Source organism: Tiliqua scincoides, chromosome 1 (genome assembly GCF_035046505.1).
Source record: "Tiliqua scincoides isolate rTilSci1 chromosome 1, rTilSci1.hap2, whole genome shotgun sequence".
NCBI classification, from domain to species: Eukaryota; Metazoa; Chordata; class Lepidosauria; order Squamata; family Scincidae; genus Tiliqua; species Tiliqua scincoides.
The window spans coordinates 309,615,053-309,631,536 of record NC_089821.1 but is presented as its reverse complement, the minus strand read 5'-3'; the positions used below and the strand labels follow the sequence as shown (position 1 = coordinate 309,631,536).

The following is a 16,484-nucleotide window of genomic DNA, read 5'->3' as shown; positions in this document are numbered from 1 at the left end:
TCCCAAAGTTCCTGACACAGCCATCTTGTGCAAACATAATGCTTCCTCACCTTTTATCATACCTTGTGAGTTCCCTCCTGTCTCCCTCATGGATTCACCTTTCATTCCCTTTAGCATCAGCTGTGATGCGGCACCAGGAAGCCATGCCCTAAGTCTGCAAACCATCCTCCCTGTTTTAGGCCAGTGAAAAACAAATGTTTGCATAGTTCAAGGGCCTCCATACCGTGGCCCGAGGTGAAGAAATAATCCTGGGCTCAGAGCAGCAATGGGAAAGCCTTACTGTTCTGCCCCACCACCTTCCGTTTCTGCCTAATCTGTGCAGAAACTTGCGCCGTGCAGCCACTTCTACTGCCAGTAGTCCCAGAAGGCGCTGTGCCTGATTTCCCGGGGAAAGCGGTTGCCCGCAGCAAGTTTCTGCACAGATCAAACGCAAAGACGGGAGGCTGCAGGGCAGAAAGGTAAGGCATTCTGGGTCACAGGCACCAATGCCCAAACATTGATCCTGCAAGGAGACTGTCACTCTGTCTAGAAGAGGTTGACAACAGATGACCTGTGGTGGATGCAGCCACAGTGCAGCTCCGAAGTAAGGAAAGTAAGTAAGTAAGATCTTGGGGTGGTGGTGGACAGGTCGATGAAAGTGTCGACCCAATGTGCGGCGGCAGTGAAGAAGGCCAATTCTATGCTTGGGATCATTAGGAAGGGTATTGAGAACAAAATGGCTAGTATTATAATGCCGTTGTACAAATCTATGGTAAGGCCACACCTGGAGTATTGTGTCCAGTTCTGGTCGCCGCATCTCAAAAAAGACATAGTGGAAGTGGAAAAGGTGCAAAAGAGAGCGACTAAGATGATTACGGGGCTGGGGCACCTTCCTTATGAGGAAAGGCTACGGCGTTTGGGCCTCTTCAGCCTAGAAAAGAGACGCCTGAGGGGGGACATGATTGAGACATACAAAATTATGCAGGGGATGGACAGAGTGGATAAGGAGATGCTCTTTACACTCTCACATAACACCAGAACCAGGGGACATCCACTAAAATTGAGTGTTGGGAGAGTTAGGACAGACAAAAGAAAATATTTCTTTACTCAGCGTGTGGTCGGTCTGTGGAACTCCTTGCCACAGGATGTGGTGCTGGCGTCTAGCCTAGATGCCTTTAAAAGGGGATTGGACAAGTTTCGGGTGGAAAAATCCATTATGGGGTACAAGCCATGATGTGTATGTGCAACTTCCTGATTTTAGGAATGGGTTAAGTCAGAATGCCAGATGTAGGGGACAGCACCAGGATGAGGTCTCTTGTTATGTGGTGTGCTCCCTGGGGCATTTGGTGGGCCGCTGTGAGATATAGGAAGCTGGACTAGATGGGCCCTTGGCCTGATCCAGTGGGGCTGTTCTTATGTTCTTATGTTCTTAAACCACATTCCTTTACCTTGAGGAGGTCTCTGTGAGTTTCCCTCCACTACAGGGGGTTAGCATGGCTCCATTACCTCCGGATAGCTGGATAGGATTGGGCCCCTAGCCTGCAAGTCTCCTGATTTGTCTGTATTTAATTTTGACTTGTTCTCATTCAGTTCATCACTGACTCCAGAAAGCAATTCAGGACTTTCACTGCTTCCTCAACACCAAAGGGAGCTGGGTGTCATATACATATTGATGACACACAACCCCAAACACACTGATAAGCTTCCCCAAAGGTTTCATGCCAGTTCTAAATAATGTAGAGGACAAGATTTAACCCTGTGGGACAGCAAAGGCCAGTGACTGTTGTGTTGAGCAGGAACCCCCCAATGCCAACTACTGGAATCTACTCTCTGGGAAGGGGTGGAACCACCATGAAAAGTAATGGAGCCCAAGCACCATCTCAGCCAGCTGCTGCAGAAGAATATCATGGCCAAGGGTATCAAAATTGGTCCAGCAGAACCAACAGGAACACAGTTGCCCTGTCCACTTCTTGTAGTAGATCTGACTGGTGCAGCCATGGCCTTTTCTGTCCTAAGCCCTGGACAGATAATTGGAGACCGAGGTGGATCATGTATTCGAGTATTCCCCCACATAATTCTCCACTTCCTGCCAGTGGAAAGACAGTAACTTGGGGAGAAGATTTCTGGTTTACTTGTTTTGTGTGTACATGGAGGGCTTTGTGGTGTCTTTCTTTCTTGTGCTGGCATCCAAATTTGCAGCCTGCCACCTGCCGCTGGAAGTGGTGTGGTTGTCTTTGAAGGCTGACTATGTGGTATATCTGAACATGCAACTTGGCTCTGTAAGGAACGGATGTTGTCCGCAAGCCACTTCTGGAGGAACAAAACTCCACTTGTTCTGTTTGTCCCATTCTTATACAAGCATTTCTCTATATGTCAGTCCTGGGTATCAGTTTCTCTTGCTGTGAGAGTCTTCTATCTTGAAAAGAAACCTGTCTACATTGGCTTTTTTTTTTTTTTAAATTAGCTTCCTGGAACTTTCAGTACATTCGTACCAGGATTTAAAATTCTCACTTGTCCCATTATACCTTCAGCTCAACCTCAACCTTGGTTTATCTGATAGAGATCTGAGTCCACACAGGTATCCATGCTTTCTCTTTTGCTGATAGGAGTCTGAGCCTGCCATTTCTCCTCTGAAGTCCACTGTTGTTCACATTCAGAGCCAAGCTACTGATTATACACAAATGCATGCATCTTCAACCCCAGTGGCAGCTGCTCATGGGTCAAGACAGGAGGGTGAAGCAGTGATGGGAAGGGGGAATGTGCTCCACTTCCCCATCTGTTGCATTTCCACTGCAGTTTTCTGCGTCTCTTTCCCCTGCCTCTTTCTGGTGGGCTTCTACACACATGCTGACCCTCAAAAGATGTAGTCTTGTGTGCTCCCTGAGACCACTGGTGGGCCACTGTGAGACACAGGAAGCTGAACTAGACAGGCTTTTGGCCTGATCCAACAGGGCTCTTCTTATGTCCTTATATTCTAAAACAATTTAGGAAGCCTTTGAGGGTTAAACGGGGTGTATGGCCCTGAAGGTGAAACCCAGTTATTTCATACCTGTCTATGGGGGCACAATCCACTCTAAGTGAGGGTCACACTTAAAAGCCCAACTGGCCTTCAAGGTGCTGTGAGTTCTTCCTCCTTGTTTTTAGCAAGGAGGCTCTTTTTGCTCTTTAAAAAAAAGTGCGCCAAGAGATGCAGCTGCATGTGGAGGAATTTGGTGTGTTCGAAGCCTCACTTCGTTTTGTTCCCTTCCAAGAGGTTCGCCCCTTCTGCATTTCCAGTTGGCCAGGGAGGCCCCAGCCAATGGCCTTTGATTTGGCAGGCCTTCCTTCCAAGCTGGCTCGAGCAGTGGGATGATTTCACCCTGCCGTTTTTTAATGTGGAAGACATCATGGCTTTGCGTCACATGGCAGTGAATTCAGGCAAATTTTATGCTCCTGTGAGTCATCATTGCTCGTCCAGCTCTAATGTCACTTGCTTGGAATGTTTGTTTGATAATTCCCCCCCCCCTCCAGCTGCATTTGCTGGGGTGGGGTTGTCGTGGAGTTTGCCTCTGCATCACAACTTGGGTCTTCAGGGCAGGGAGGCTGGGGCTTGAGTCCAGGCCAGAGCTGCCTCTGCTCCTGTGCTGGACAGATCAAAGGAAGTATTTCTTCGCACTTGTGGCTTGAGCTGCTGCAAGATGTCCTGCTGGCTGAGAGGGCTTTCAGCAAGGTTTCGAGGGGTTCGTGGAGGAGGAGGGCGTGTTGATTGGTGGCTATGAACCACCTTTGCTGAGCTGAGCTTCCACATCCAGGGTCATCCTGTCACTGGAGGACAACGAACGGAGGCAAAGCCCTTTGTGTCCCACTTGTGAGATTTCTGAAAGCATTTGGATGGTTACTGTAGGGAGCAGGTGCTGGACTGGTGAACCCTTGGCCTGATCCAGCAGGGCCTCTTTTGTGTTCTTATGCTGCTGAAGCTGTTTCCCCCGTGCTGTCTTCCAGCTGGGAAAAGCTTCCTGCTTCATTCCCAGTTGCTATTCAGAGGCATTCCTGATCCTCTGCAGTCAGTTACTGGAACACAACTGTTTTTATTTTATTTTTTTAAGATTATGAACAGAGCCATAACTACAGTGGAGCCTGAGGGGCAGCTGTCCCAGGTGCTCATAAGAACAGCCCCACTGGATCAGGCCATAATGGCCCATCTAGTCCAGCTTCCTGTATCTCACAGCGGCCCACCAAATGCCCCAGGGAGCACACCAGATAACAAGAGACCTGCAAGGCTTCCTGGGAATTGTAGTTAAGAACATAAGAACAGCCCCACTGGATCAGGCCATAGGCCCATCTAGTCCAGCTTCCTGTATCTCACAGCGGCCCACCAAATGCCCCAGGGAGCACACCAGATAACAAGAGACCTCAATCTGGTGCCCTCCCTTGCATCTGACATAGCCCATTTCTAAAATCAGGAGGTTGCGCATACACATCATGGCTTGTACCCCACAGTGGATTTTTCCTCCAGAAACTTGTCCAATCCCCTTTTAAAGGCATCCAGGCCAGATGCCGTCACCACATCCTGTGGCAAGGAGTTCCACAGACTGACCACACGCTGAGTAAAGAAATATTTTCTTTTGCCTGTCCTAACTCTCCCAACACTCAATTTTAGTGGATGTCCCCTGGTTCTGGTGTTATATGAGAGTGTAAAGAGCATCTCCCTATCCACTCTGTCCATCCCCTGCATAATTTTGTATGTCTCAATCATGTCCCCCCTCAGGCGTCTCTTTTCTAGGCTGAAGAGGCCCAAGAGGGGGAACATGACTGCCCCAGACTTTGCCCTAGTTACAGTGCCCCCTCCTCAGGGGGCAGGCACCTACTCAGGGCTACCTTGTGGCTTGAGGCAGTCACTTCTGGGTTCTTCCCAGAGGAGGAGGTGCTAGTGGGTTCTCCTGCCTCACTCCTCCTCCTCTGGAGGCTCCCAGTCTTCAGGGAGAAGGAACGGGGTGCACAAAGCGTCTGCAACTGATTCCTCCTCCTCCGGGAAGAACCTGGAAGTGATGGCACAATGTCACTGTACATTATGGCTCTGATGAATCCCTTTGAACTCATTTTTTGTTAAAAGCAATTTGTAAATAATGAGATGCAGCCACAGGAGCCCAGAATCTGAGTATGTAGACCAGGCCCAGCAAGTCCAGCAACTTTCTACTTCTTGTGGGTCCCAAGAGCCAAAGGTGCCCATCCGTACTCCCTCATGTGTCTGTAGAAAGCTCTGGGGGCTAAGGACACACAGCCATGAGTAGGTGACTTGTCCAACAGAGGGTCAGAATAATTGTGCTGCTGACAGCAGCTTAAATGCAAAACAGCCCCAATCACATGGGTAGGGGCCCAGTTTTGTCAAAAGAACCCTTCCTCCATGCCACCCCTATTCATCTCTCTGCAGCCTCCCCAGGTGTTTTTCATTCAGCTAAGATCACTTCTGATATTGGAGTTTAGCTATGTACACACAGAAGTCAGTGTCCCTCCTTTTTTTTGAACCCAGCATGAGTTTGACTTCTCTCCAGGGATGGGCCAAAACTCAGATGACTTGGAAGTCTTGAAGTCTTGAAAATGCATGTTTTTCCCAACACTGACTCGAATTACATGTATTTTTGAACCCAGAAGTGACTCATGACTCAGGGGTTTTACCCTAAAAATGAAAAGATTCGAGTCAGGACTTGCTTTTATGTGCGCTTGCAACTCTGTTTTGTGTGTGTCCTTGCTTGCTTTTTCCTGCTGCTTCAGGGGGCCTTAGCTCGCTTCTCAAAAAGACTCAGACTCGAGTCAGAATGATTAAAAAACTGGACCTGGATGAGTCGCAGTGGCCACCGTTATGACTCATGGGTGACCCGAGTCAAGGGGTGGAGACTCAGGACTCGACTTGAGTCTCAGCACTGTGGCTCAGTCACATCCCTACCTCTCTCTGTCTTCACATCTTAAATAAGGCATGCATTTGCTTATGAATTCAGCTCTGTTTCTTCATCTTCACCCCCTCCCTTCCTGCTTCAGGCAGTTTCTCTCTTTCTCTCTCTCCCCCCCTTACTTTTTTTAAAGTAGCTTGCAGGTTCATGAGGTTAAACATTTGCTTGGTGCCTTGTTTTAAGAGCAACAAAAATCCTGTATTTTTATTATTTGAAAAACTGCTCCAGAGTGGAGATGGGGAGGGGGTTTCATGATGTCACCAGGGCTGGCCAGCCGTGGTTGCTCACGCTCAGCTTCTGCTAGAAACTAGGAGACCTGTTTTCTCCTGAATTGCTCCTCCAGGGGAGGTTGGATGTTTGGTTTAAACAGGGTGAATGCAAGATCCACAGTGGCTCAGCCAATCTCAAGAGGCAGCCTGTATGCACCTTGAGAACCACTGCAGAATCTTCTTCCGTGCCTGAAGCACAGAATGAAAAGGGTTCCCTGAAGACTAGAAATCAGAAAAACAAAGAGCTCTAGATCAAGCAAAGCATCAAGGGTTGGATCCGGTGACATGAAAGAAGAGCATTAATGAGCATGAAAAACAAGGGAAAGGGAGGGGGGAAAGCTTGATGCTTGTGTTCCGCTTGTGGGGCGGAGAGAGGCCAAGTGAAACGGTATGATCTGATTTTGGACAAGTGTTATTACAGGTCACAGAGAGTTGGTTTCTGGCTCGAACAGTGTGGCCAGGCACCCGTGGAGGCGGCAGAAGCAGATCACATGACAGCGTCACACACAGAGAGCACTTGTGCAAGTGTGCGTTTTTTTTAAGTTGGTTGACAGCACAAAAATAGTTTTATGTACCTCACTTTGAAAACAAACCCAAAAGGGAAAAAATTGGCTGCTTTGGTGTTTCCTTTTCTGTAGCTTCAACCCCCACACAGTGGCGTGTGCCAGATCCCCAGAGAGCTGCGTTTATATATAGGGCCAGCCCCATCATTCTCTGTGGCTGTGCTTGCTTTATTTTTGTACTGGAGGGATCTTGCCACTGATGAGCAAGTCAGGTCACAAGCTGCATGGAATTATCCCACATACCCTTGATATAGATCCTTTTATTTTGGATACAATTCCTTCCCACCCCCCACACCATTCCTCTGGTATGTGTTAAGCCAAACTGTTCTAGATTGGGGGTTCTCAAATGTGGCCATAGTTGGGCACACGGCCTGGAGGAATCCCAGGCATTCGAGAGCCTGGAGACAGGATGCTGCAGCCTAAGAATACAAGCATATATTTCTGAGCAGAGGAAGCTGCGTAGTGCAGAGGCAGGCCACTGGTCCATCTGGGCCGCTACTGCCTTTTGCTCTAACCGGCCGCTGCCGATCTGTGCAATCCGGATGCCAGCTCCTACAGTTATCTTCAATGCAGGCGGCTTGACATTCCAGCCCTGCCTCTAAATACTTGCATTGTAAATAAGAATAGTGCCATGTTTATGCAGCGTTTTTCTAAACAGAGCCATGCATGCTTACCCAGAAGTAAGTTCCAGTGGGGGGTGGGAACCCAAGCCCAGTGACTCGAGTCCGGGTTGCAAAAACAGGCATTTTTCGCTGTCCTGTGCAGACTCGAGTCACACGTGTCAAACACTCGAGTCTGGGGCTGCTGACTCAGGAGTTGCCGTGGAGTCAGGCAACTTGAGTTGCCCAGACACAGCTTGGGTGTGCTACCAGTGCCTCTGAAGCACTGAAAGACCTCGTGTGCTGATCCGGAAGCCAGGCATTCATCTGCACCACCAGTAGCATGCACCCAACGTGTTCAGTTGGGTGGCAGAGACAGGGCTGCGGGTTCAGGGAAACAGTTTTGGATTTGGATTTGGGCAGGGTTGCAAAAATCCATTAGAAAAGTAACGACTTTGCGACAGGTGCTGCACGTGTCCAGGACACAAGGGAGGGAGGTGCTTCTTCTTGTCCCCCGGGCTATCCATTGGATGGAGGATGTATCCCAATTTTGTTTTTCAGGGAGAGAGAGAGGAGGAGCTGCCCCGTTCCTTTGCCCTTTGCTGAGCTGGGATGTGTCCTAACTCCTTCCTCTTGTTCACTCCTGCCTGTGGTGTGAAGGGGTGTGGGTTTCGCTGCAGCTGAGGTGGAATCATACAGAAGCAAGGAACCAATCGGTGCATTCTGCACTGCTACTTTCACAGCAAGGCTTTGGCTTATGGATGGGATGGGCGGGGACAGCAGGGAAGTGTTCAAGCCATTTCTGCCCAATGTTGCATATATGCAACAAGGATCAAATGTGTACACCTGTGGACTGGGCAGAAATGGGTGAAAGAGAACTCCAACACACACATACCCTGGCAGCAGCTCCTTTTTTTTTTTTTCCTATGGAGCCATGGCTGGGTTTTTAAGAGGAAAGACTCGTGACTTTTCGAGTCATGAAGACCCTCTGGCCGACTTGGAAAGTCCACCCATGAGGACTTGTTTTTGAGTCGTGTCACGGGCGGGTAGAGATTTGTGATTCGAGTCAAGCCGCACTGGATTCGCCCATCCCTTATTCAATGGGACTTACACCCTAGCAGTGGCTTAGCTGGAGGGGGTACAAAGGACTAAGTTTTGCACACACCTGTACGCGCCGTGCAAGTGGCCCCCCCTCCCCTTCGGAGCCAGACATCTGCCTCCATTTTGCTCCCACCATCTGGAAAGGCTCCAAAGGGGAGGGGCCACTTACACAGTGCACTTAGATGCCTGCAAAACCTAGTGCTTTGCCCCCCTTTAGCTATGTCTCTGAGCTCAGCCATATCTGTGTTAGCTCTTTGGCAGAGAGCCCTTCTCATGTCCTGCTAGGAGCATGTTGGCTCAACTGACACGTACTGCAGGGGAGGGCATGCATGGCTGCTCTTTCTTAGTCAGTCTCATTGTGCTCCTGTGTCAGCTTTTAATGGCTGTAAAATTTGGAGTGCAAGAAATATGTCACGTTGCAGCAGGAGGTGCATCTGCTTAGGAATGCACCAGCCATACCTGCCTACCTCCAGTGTGTAGGGACCCAACTTCGGCAGTGTATAAGATGTTCAGACTAGCATGTTGAGTACTGCACTGGGAGTTCTTTTCCATGCCAAAGAGGTCCTCAGTCATACTAGTTGTGCGTCAGGTGGGCTTCCCTTATCTAGTGTTTTCTAAACTGGAATATCCACCATCTTTCATCTACATCAGGGGTCTCCAAACCCCGGCCCGGGGGCCAGATGCGGCCCGCAGCAAGCCTCTATCTGGCCCGCGGCCAGCCTCCTGTCCCCTGAAAGCCTCTGGTCCACTCAACTGAACATGACCAGAGCTGTGCTCTGATTGCAACTGGAGGGTGTTCTAAGGGCCAGAGAGGCTGAGTGAATGAGCCCACTCATTCATTTATTCATTCATCTAAGTTCCATCTCTAATTTATTTATTTAAATTTTATATTTAAATTTTTTTCCGGCCCTCAGCACTGCGCCAGATATTTCATGCAGCCCTCTGGCCAGAACATTTGGAGACCCCTAATCTACATTATTAAGCAATTAATTTTGTTTTTCCTCAGTACCTTTGTAGACATGCATGTGTAATTGTAGGCTGTCCCCTTTGCCTACAAAAATTATCTGAATGTACTTGGGAGAGAAAAAAAGTGTCATTTTATGAAGTATGTTGTTAAAATGAAAGCCAGGGTGTTATAAAGCAGCAATTTAAGGGCCGTTTCCTAACAAGTAGAGCCCTTGAATGCACTGCCATGGCATTGTGTCGGAATAATGCGCAGCTTGGTGCTGTGTCACTCTTGGATTCCTAGGGCCACCTATCTTTCTTTTGAAGAAGTGCTTGTGGTCTTTAATTATAGTCCTTGCTGCTTGTTACAAATTGCTGTTTTGTTTGTAGATTGCAGAGAAGTCGCAGGGTGTGTGTCTGTGTTGAAACTCCCAACTGACACATTTGTGTTCATGATTCAGATGTGTTCTGACAAAATTGTACGAGTCTGCTGAGGACGGCTTCTTTCTTGGTGCAAGCTCTTAATGATTGCGTTTTCGCTTAAACATAATGGGCTTCTTCTCTAAAAGTTTCACAAGAGTACCTCTTGAATATTTTTGAGGCCTTTAGGTCAATGTTTCCCCAGTATCAATTCCTGAACTACAGTCATTTTCTGGATTTTCCAGAAGCTATTTTCTGGATTTTCACACTACATTCTAGGAGAGAGAGAGAGAGAGAGAGAGAGAGAGAGAGAGAGAGAGAGATCTTCTCAACAAATATCCAGATCAGATAATCCAGATCGTTCATTCTCCTTATAATAGTAGGCCAGTGATTTTCAACTTTTTTCGTCTCATGGCACACTGACAAGGTACTAAAATTGTCAAGGCACACCATCAGTTTTTGGACAATTGACAAGGCACACCGTGCTGTTGGTGGGGGGCTCATATCCCCTAATGGTCCTATTAATAAATGATCCTTCACCAAACTCCCACGGCACACCTGGGGACCGTTCATGGCACACACAGTGGTTGAAAATGGCTGCAGTAGGCTGACCTGCTGGTGTTACTTCCCAGAATCGGGTCCGAGCACCAGAGAACTTTAAGGGTCACAATGAGTACCATGACATGTTCAAACTCCATATCCAAGAATGACAAATTGGAGTTAGGCCAATAATTGTCTGGAACCAGGAAGGGTTTCTTAACCCGAGGACAAACTGCGGTCTACTTTAAGCAGACTGGAATCTCTCATCCTGCCCTCTGGGCCAGGCCCTCTTAAAGTTTTACATGTTTGGGAGTTTGGCCCAGGCATTGAAAAGAGGTTATAGTGGCCCTAGCTCATGTTTAAACCCTACTTCGTGGGGTTCCCAAAGGGCTGCTGATTCGGAGTAAGAAAACTGAATGAAGCAACCTCTTCTATCCTGAATTATGCAAATATACTTCTGCAAAGCACAGGTTTTTCCAGCGTCAGCTCCATTGCCAGGTACAGTCTCCTCTGCCTTTGGCCAGAATGTGCAGACTTCCAGTGGTTGGCTGCCCTTGTGGTTTGCTGCCACTAAGCACATGACATCCCAAGCCATGTGCCAGGCAGGTGAATATGCTTTAAGTGGGGAGGAGGCTTGCCTTGAAACACAAAGCCCCCGTGAGCTTATCACTGTCACAGGTCTGAGTTGACCCACCAGGCACTCCGGGACTTACCCCGGGGCAAAGAAATGTTCCCTTACCTCAAGGAGGCCTCTGGAGGCCAAAACTCCCCTGCAGGATTCAACAGCCACTGCGTTGGTTCCACTACATCACTGCATGGGGAGTTGCGGTGGATTGTTAAGTGTGTGGGAAAGAACGTATGGATGAAGGCACCCTTCTGATAGCTGTACATTGTGTTCACGTGTGCAGGCATGAGCCTGAACTCGTAATCCTGAACAACATTGCGCACCAGGTATCAGGTTATATTTATATGCTGTATATTACTTATTAAAATGTATTAATCACTTTTCCAAAACTTTCAAAAGATTTAAAGTAACAACAGAAGAGGGCTCTGAGAGTTGAGCTTGTTGCTGTTGTGTTGGAGGTCCATGCATGACAGCCACAGTGTGGGTCTCTGGGTTATGCAGGCACACATGTGTCAATTAAACAAGATTCTCGTCATTCTTCTTTCCTACGCAGCTTCCTTCCTTCAATAGCACCTACCAACTTTCAGTTGGCCCCCATTTTATCTGCGACCCAGCTCTAACCCACGCTGGGAGGCATTTGACTTTCCGTCCACTTTCCCGCCTCTCCACCAAATCGCACCAGGCTGTGATGAAGCTCATGCTGGGGGGGGGGGAGGGGTGTCACTGATGGCAGGACTCAAAATTGCAGTTGGAATTATGAATGATTCTCGGGAAAAAAGGAGTGAGAAGCTGTCTGGGGGCTCCTTTTTTGAGGTCAGAGTGAATTGATTTAAATTGCAAAAGACAAGGTGGTTGATTTAAAAGCAAGTTTTCTATTTGTACTTTGGTTATTCCCGAAGTAAGAGAGCTTGCTTGCTATAACCCACACTAAAGCACATTGATTTCTAATTGGAAAGAGCCTTACATGTTACTTTTAATGTGTGGTTTGACATTATATATCTTGGTTTTCTTGAGCAAATAGCATTCCAAGGGAGGGCATGAACTGGGACCAGGATGAGTAGTGGGGAGGGCTAACACTTTGCCCCCTGCTATGAATCTGATCCAGGTCAGATCAATTGGCAGCCCTCCCCCCAGAAAAATACATGCTCAGAGATCTGCACCTGGACCACACTGGGGGCAAAATGGCAACATCCCCCTTTCTGCAGTCCTGCTTCAGATCCCCGCTCCACCCTGTGTGTGCGGTTTACGCACAAAAACCCAGACATGTAGTGTCAAACCACACATTGAAAGTAACATGTAGTTCAACCATAGAAAGGAATATTTTAGAATGTGCAAGATTTATTTGCTGTTCTAGGAAATGGTCCATGATAGCTTGCTTATTCAATGAAGAATTTACTCTTTGTTGAATACTGGCATGCCAAGCCTGTATTAGGGTGATAGATTAGAAACTAATTGCTTACTCAGAGCACCCCATGCATTGTATTTTTATTTCCAGAGAATTTGTGAGAGGTCTTTGCAATGCAGTTTTCTTGAAATGGCTTATAAAGAAAGTGACTCTGCCCTTGATAAAGAGCCATATCAAAATGTGTTAGGAACATAAGAACATAAAAACATAAGAACAGCCCCACTGGATCAGGCCATAGGCCCATCTAGTCCAGCTTCCTGTATCTCACAGTGGCCCACCAAATGCCCCAGGGAGCACACCAGATAACAAGAGACCTCATCCTGGTGCTCTCCCTTGCATCTGGCCTTCTGACATAGCCCGTTTCTAAAATCAGGAGGTTGCGCATACACATCATGGCTTGTACCCTGTAATGGATTTTTCCTCCAGAAACTTGTCCAATCCCCTTTTAAAGGCGTCTAGGCTAGACGCCAGCACCACATCCTGTGGCAAGGAGTTCCACAGACCGACCACACGCTGAGTAAAGAAATATTTTCTTTTGTCTGTCCTAACCCGCCCAACACTCAATTTTAGTGGATGTCCCCTGGTTCTGGTGTTATGTGAGAGTGTAAAGAGCATCTCTCTATCCACTTTATCCTTCCCATGCATAGTTTTGTATGTCTCAATCATGTCATTGATCCTCCCAGCTATCCTGTCTGTGTGTCGCGAGTTGCGACTGCCTTTAGTCCTCTTCTTCACTTGCAAAAAAAATGGTATTCTCAATGGGGTGGGGGGCTGCTGCACCGCAGTGTCACATTCTTCCGGATACCCCTTAATATCTAGTAGCACTTACTGCGCAATATAATTTCATGTTTTTCCCTGGCCTGCTTCATGTTTTTGGACAGTGTGATAATGTCACACAGTGATAACTACAGGCATCCCCCCATATCCGCTGGTCTAGGTTCCTGCTGCTACCACAGATACCAGAAACCTTGGACAGTAGCAAACCCTGCAAGAAGCGGTTCACAAATTTCTCCCCCCACCCCATTGCACAAAGGACTTACCTTTTCTGATTGCAACTCTTTTGTCCTTTTTAGAGTGGATAGGGAGATGCTCTTTACACTCTCACGTAATACCAGAACCAGGGGACATCCACTAAAATTGAGTGTTGGGCGGGTTAGGACAGACAAAAGAAATTATTTCTTTACTCAGCGTGTGCTCGGTTTGTGGAACTCCTTGCCACGGGATGTGGTGACGGCATCTGGCCTGGATGCCTTTAAAAGGGGATTGGACAAGTTTCTAGAGGAAAAATCCATTACGGGGTGCAAGCCATGATGTGCATGTGCAACCTCCTGATTTTAGAAACCGGCTATGTCAGAATGCCAGATGCAAGAGAGGGCACCAGGATGAGGTCTCTTGTTATCTGGTGTGCTCCCTGGGGCATTTGGTGGGCCGCTGTGAGATACCGGAAGCTGGACTAGATGGGCCTATGGCCTGATCCAGTGGGGCTGTTCTTATGTCAATGTCTCTCTCTGTCTCTGTGCTGCCTACAACGCTACGAGGAAGCAGGAAGAGCTTACAGGAGGTGGGTTGGAGGTCTGAAAACAACGCGATTCTTAGCATTCGACCCGCTTATTATTATTCACAGTATTTATATACCGCTTGTCAACGAAAAGTTCAAAAAGCGGTTTACAGAGAAAATCTAACAGCTAATGGCTCCCTGTCCCTAAAGGGCTCACAATCTAAAAAGATGCAGAACACCCAGTGGCGTAGCTGGAGGGGGGGCAGAGCACCCGGCCTGGCAGGGAGCCTCAGCGGGGCGGGCATGCGGCCCCTCCCTTAGGAGCTATTCCGTGCGGCTCTGTTTTACTCCCCCTGCCAGGAATGGCTCCGAAGGGAGGGGCCGCTTGCTACACCACCAAAAACACCAGCAGACAGCCACTAGAAAAGACACTGCTGGGGTGAGGAGAGCCCGTTACTCTCCCCTTGCTAAAGAAAAGAGGAGCACCCACTTGAAAAAGTGCCTGTTACTCGGAACACAGGCAGCGGTTCCTGTGAGCTCTTCCTAGCTTCTCATAGCATTTGCAGGCAACACAGAGACAGCAACAGGAGGACTGCAATCAAAGACAAGTCATTTGCGTGATGGGAAGAAATTTATGAACTGCGAATATGGGGGCTGTGGATACAGGGGGACACCTGAATTCTACACCCCGCTTGTAAAATGGTGCCTTTGTCCAGTAAGAATCCTGTCCAGTGACCAGGCGACCAAGTCTTATCCTTCTTTTGACTCACAGATGCTCATATAGGCAGACAGGCCAGTGAGGATTTATAGGCTAGCTTTTGGGGACACATTTGCATGGATGTACGACCCATGAAGGGGAGCTATGTATTTTATTTTTCCTTCTCTTTTTGCGACAACCTTGTTTGCCCTCAAACCAGCCAGGCTGGGGTAACAGAGTTGCTACACAGCTGTGTCTTCACTCATCTGCCTTTCCAAGATCAACACCTGGGAAGTGATTTTTTTTTTTCCTTACTCAAATGCCTGCCTGCTTTCAAAAATCTTGATTCTGCAAAGTGTCATTCTCCTCCCACCTCCACCCCGGTAACCGTTTGATGCCCGGAAGGAATTTTTCCACTCAACACATGCTTCACAGCATCAGTGCCTATTGTGAAAAATGTGGCGGCCTTAATGTGGAAATAATGTGGTGCAGACATCTTTGAAATGGGACCGTGGTCTCTGGGTGTGGGAGGATTGCTTGCCTTCCACTTGAAGGTTCTGTGTGACTTAATAGCCCACATGGGCCCACAAAGAGATAAGTCTACCCAGCCTGTTTTTGTGCCTAACCTTTCTCAAACGCTTCTCTGCTGCGGACCCAACTTTACCATGTTTGAATCTGTCTTTGCCTTCCAGGGTTGTTTGCTGATTTCACAATTTTTCTTTCTCCTCTTTTCCCCCCACCCCATATTTTCTGCACCACAGGAATCATTAACCAGTGGCAGCAAGAATCAAAGGACAAAGTGATCTCTCTATTGCTAACTCACCTGCCGTTGCTGAAGCCAGGAAATACGGAAGCAAAACTGGAGTACATGAAGCTGCTCCCCAAGATCCTGGCGCACTCAATTGAACACAACCAGCACATAGAGGAGAGCAGGCAGCTGCTGTCCTATGCGCTGATCCACCCTGCCACGTCCCTGGAGGACAGGAGCGCTCTGGCCATGTGGCTGAACCACTTGGAGGATCGCACGTCAGGGACTTTTGGCAGCCAGAACAGGGGCCGGTCCGACTCGGTGGATTACGGGCAGTCGCACTACTACCACCAAAGACAGAACTCGGACGATAAGCTCAACGGGTGGCAGAGTTCGCGGGACTCCAGCATATGCGTGAACGCCTCCAGCTGGCAGGATAAAAACCTGAGCTGCGAGAATGGCCACTTGTCCCTTTACTCCTCTTCTTCCGTCCCCACAACCATCAACACGATTGGAACTAGCACAGGCTCAAGTAAGTCCATGCCGTTGCTTAGGTGGCAGTTCCCTTGGATGGCGGGTTGAAACACTGTAAGAGGGAGGGACTGTCCCTCTCGTGCCCCCTCCCAAGGCAGCCAACACGAGCGGTAACATTATCAAGCCACCCATGTGTTAGGCCCCAGCAACGGTCAGGCACCTGAACAGAGGGTTCTGGGACCTGGCGCCAGAAGCGGAGCCAGAGAGCTATCAGTCTTGGAGCTATTAGTCCTGCATGGCTCAGAAACCCGCAGTGTAAGCTGCCCCTCCCCTCACTCTCGGAGCTTGTCCGGGGGCAAAAGCAACACAGAGGACATGCTTCTGCGTTGCTTTTGCTCTTTGGAATGGCCCCGAGAGCGAGGGGGAGGGGCGGCTTACACGGCGCGTTTCTGAGTCGTGTTGCACTTACAGCTCCGCTCCCCTCTGACTCTGCTACCGCCAAGGGGTACTGGCTGTCAGTCCGAGAGGGCCAGAAATGGGTGCATGGTCCAAAACAGGGTCAGATACCATGGCAACAAAGGTCAAGAGGGCCAGAAGAGGGTTAAGGTCAGCAGGGGGGCCTGAGAGCAGGTGATTATTCTGTATCCTCCCACATGGCATGAGTGGCTCCAGAATCAGGTCTTTGTCAGGCCTG

At 48.6% G+C, this 16,484-nt stretch overlaps 1 protein-coding gene across 3 annotated transcripts in view; it reads left to right on the top strand.

Annotated features, from left to right (window-relative positions):
* Window positions 1–16,484, top strand: part of SAMD4A (sterile alpha motif domain containing 4A) — a 123,719-nt gene that overhangs the window by 64,691 nt on the left and 42,544 nt on the right. For all 3 annotated transcript variants that reach the window (XM_066629955.1, XM_066629949.1, XM_066629963.1), the window contains exon 2: window positions 15,330–15,848. In XM_066629955.1, the coding sequence (XP_066486052.1) occupies window positions 15,330–15,848 (519 nt within the window). The remainder of the gene's footprint in view (window positions 1–15,329; window positions 15,849–16,484) is intronic.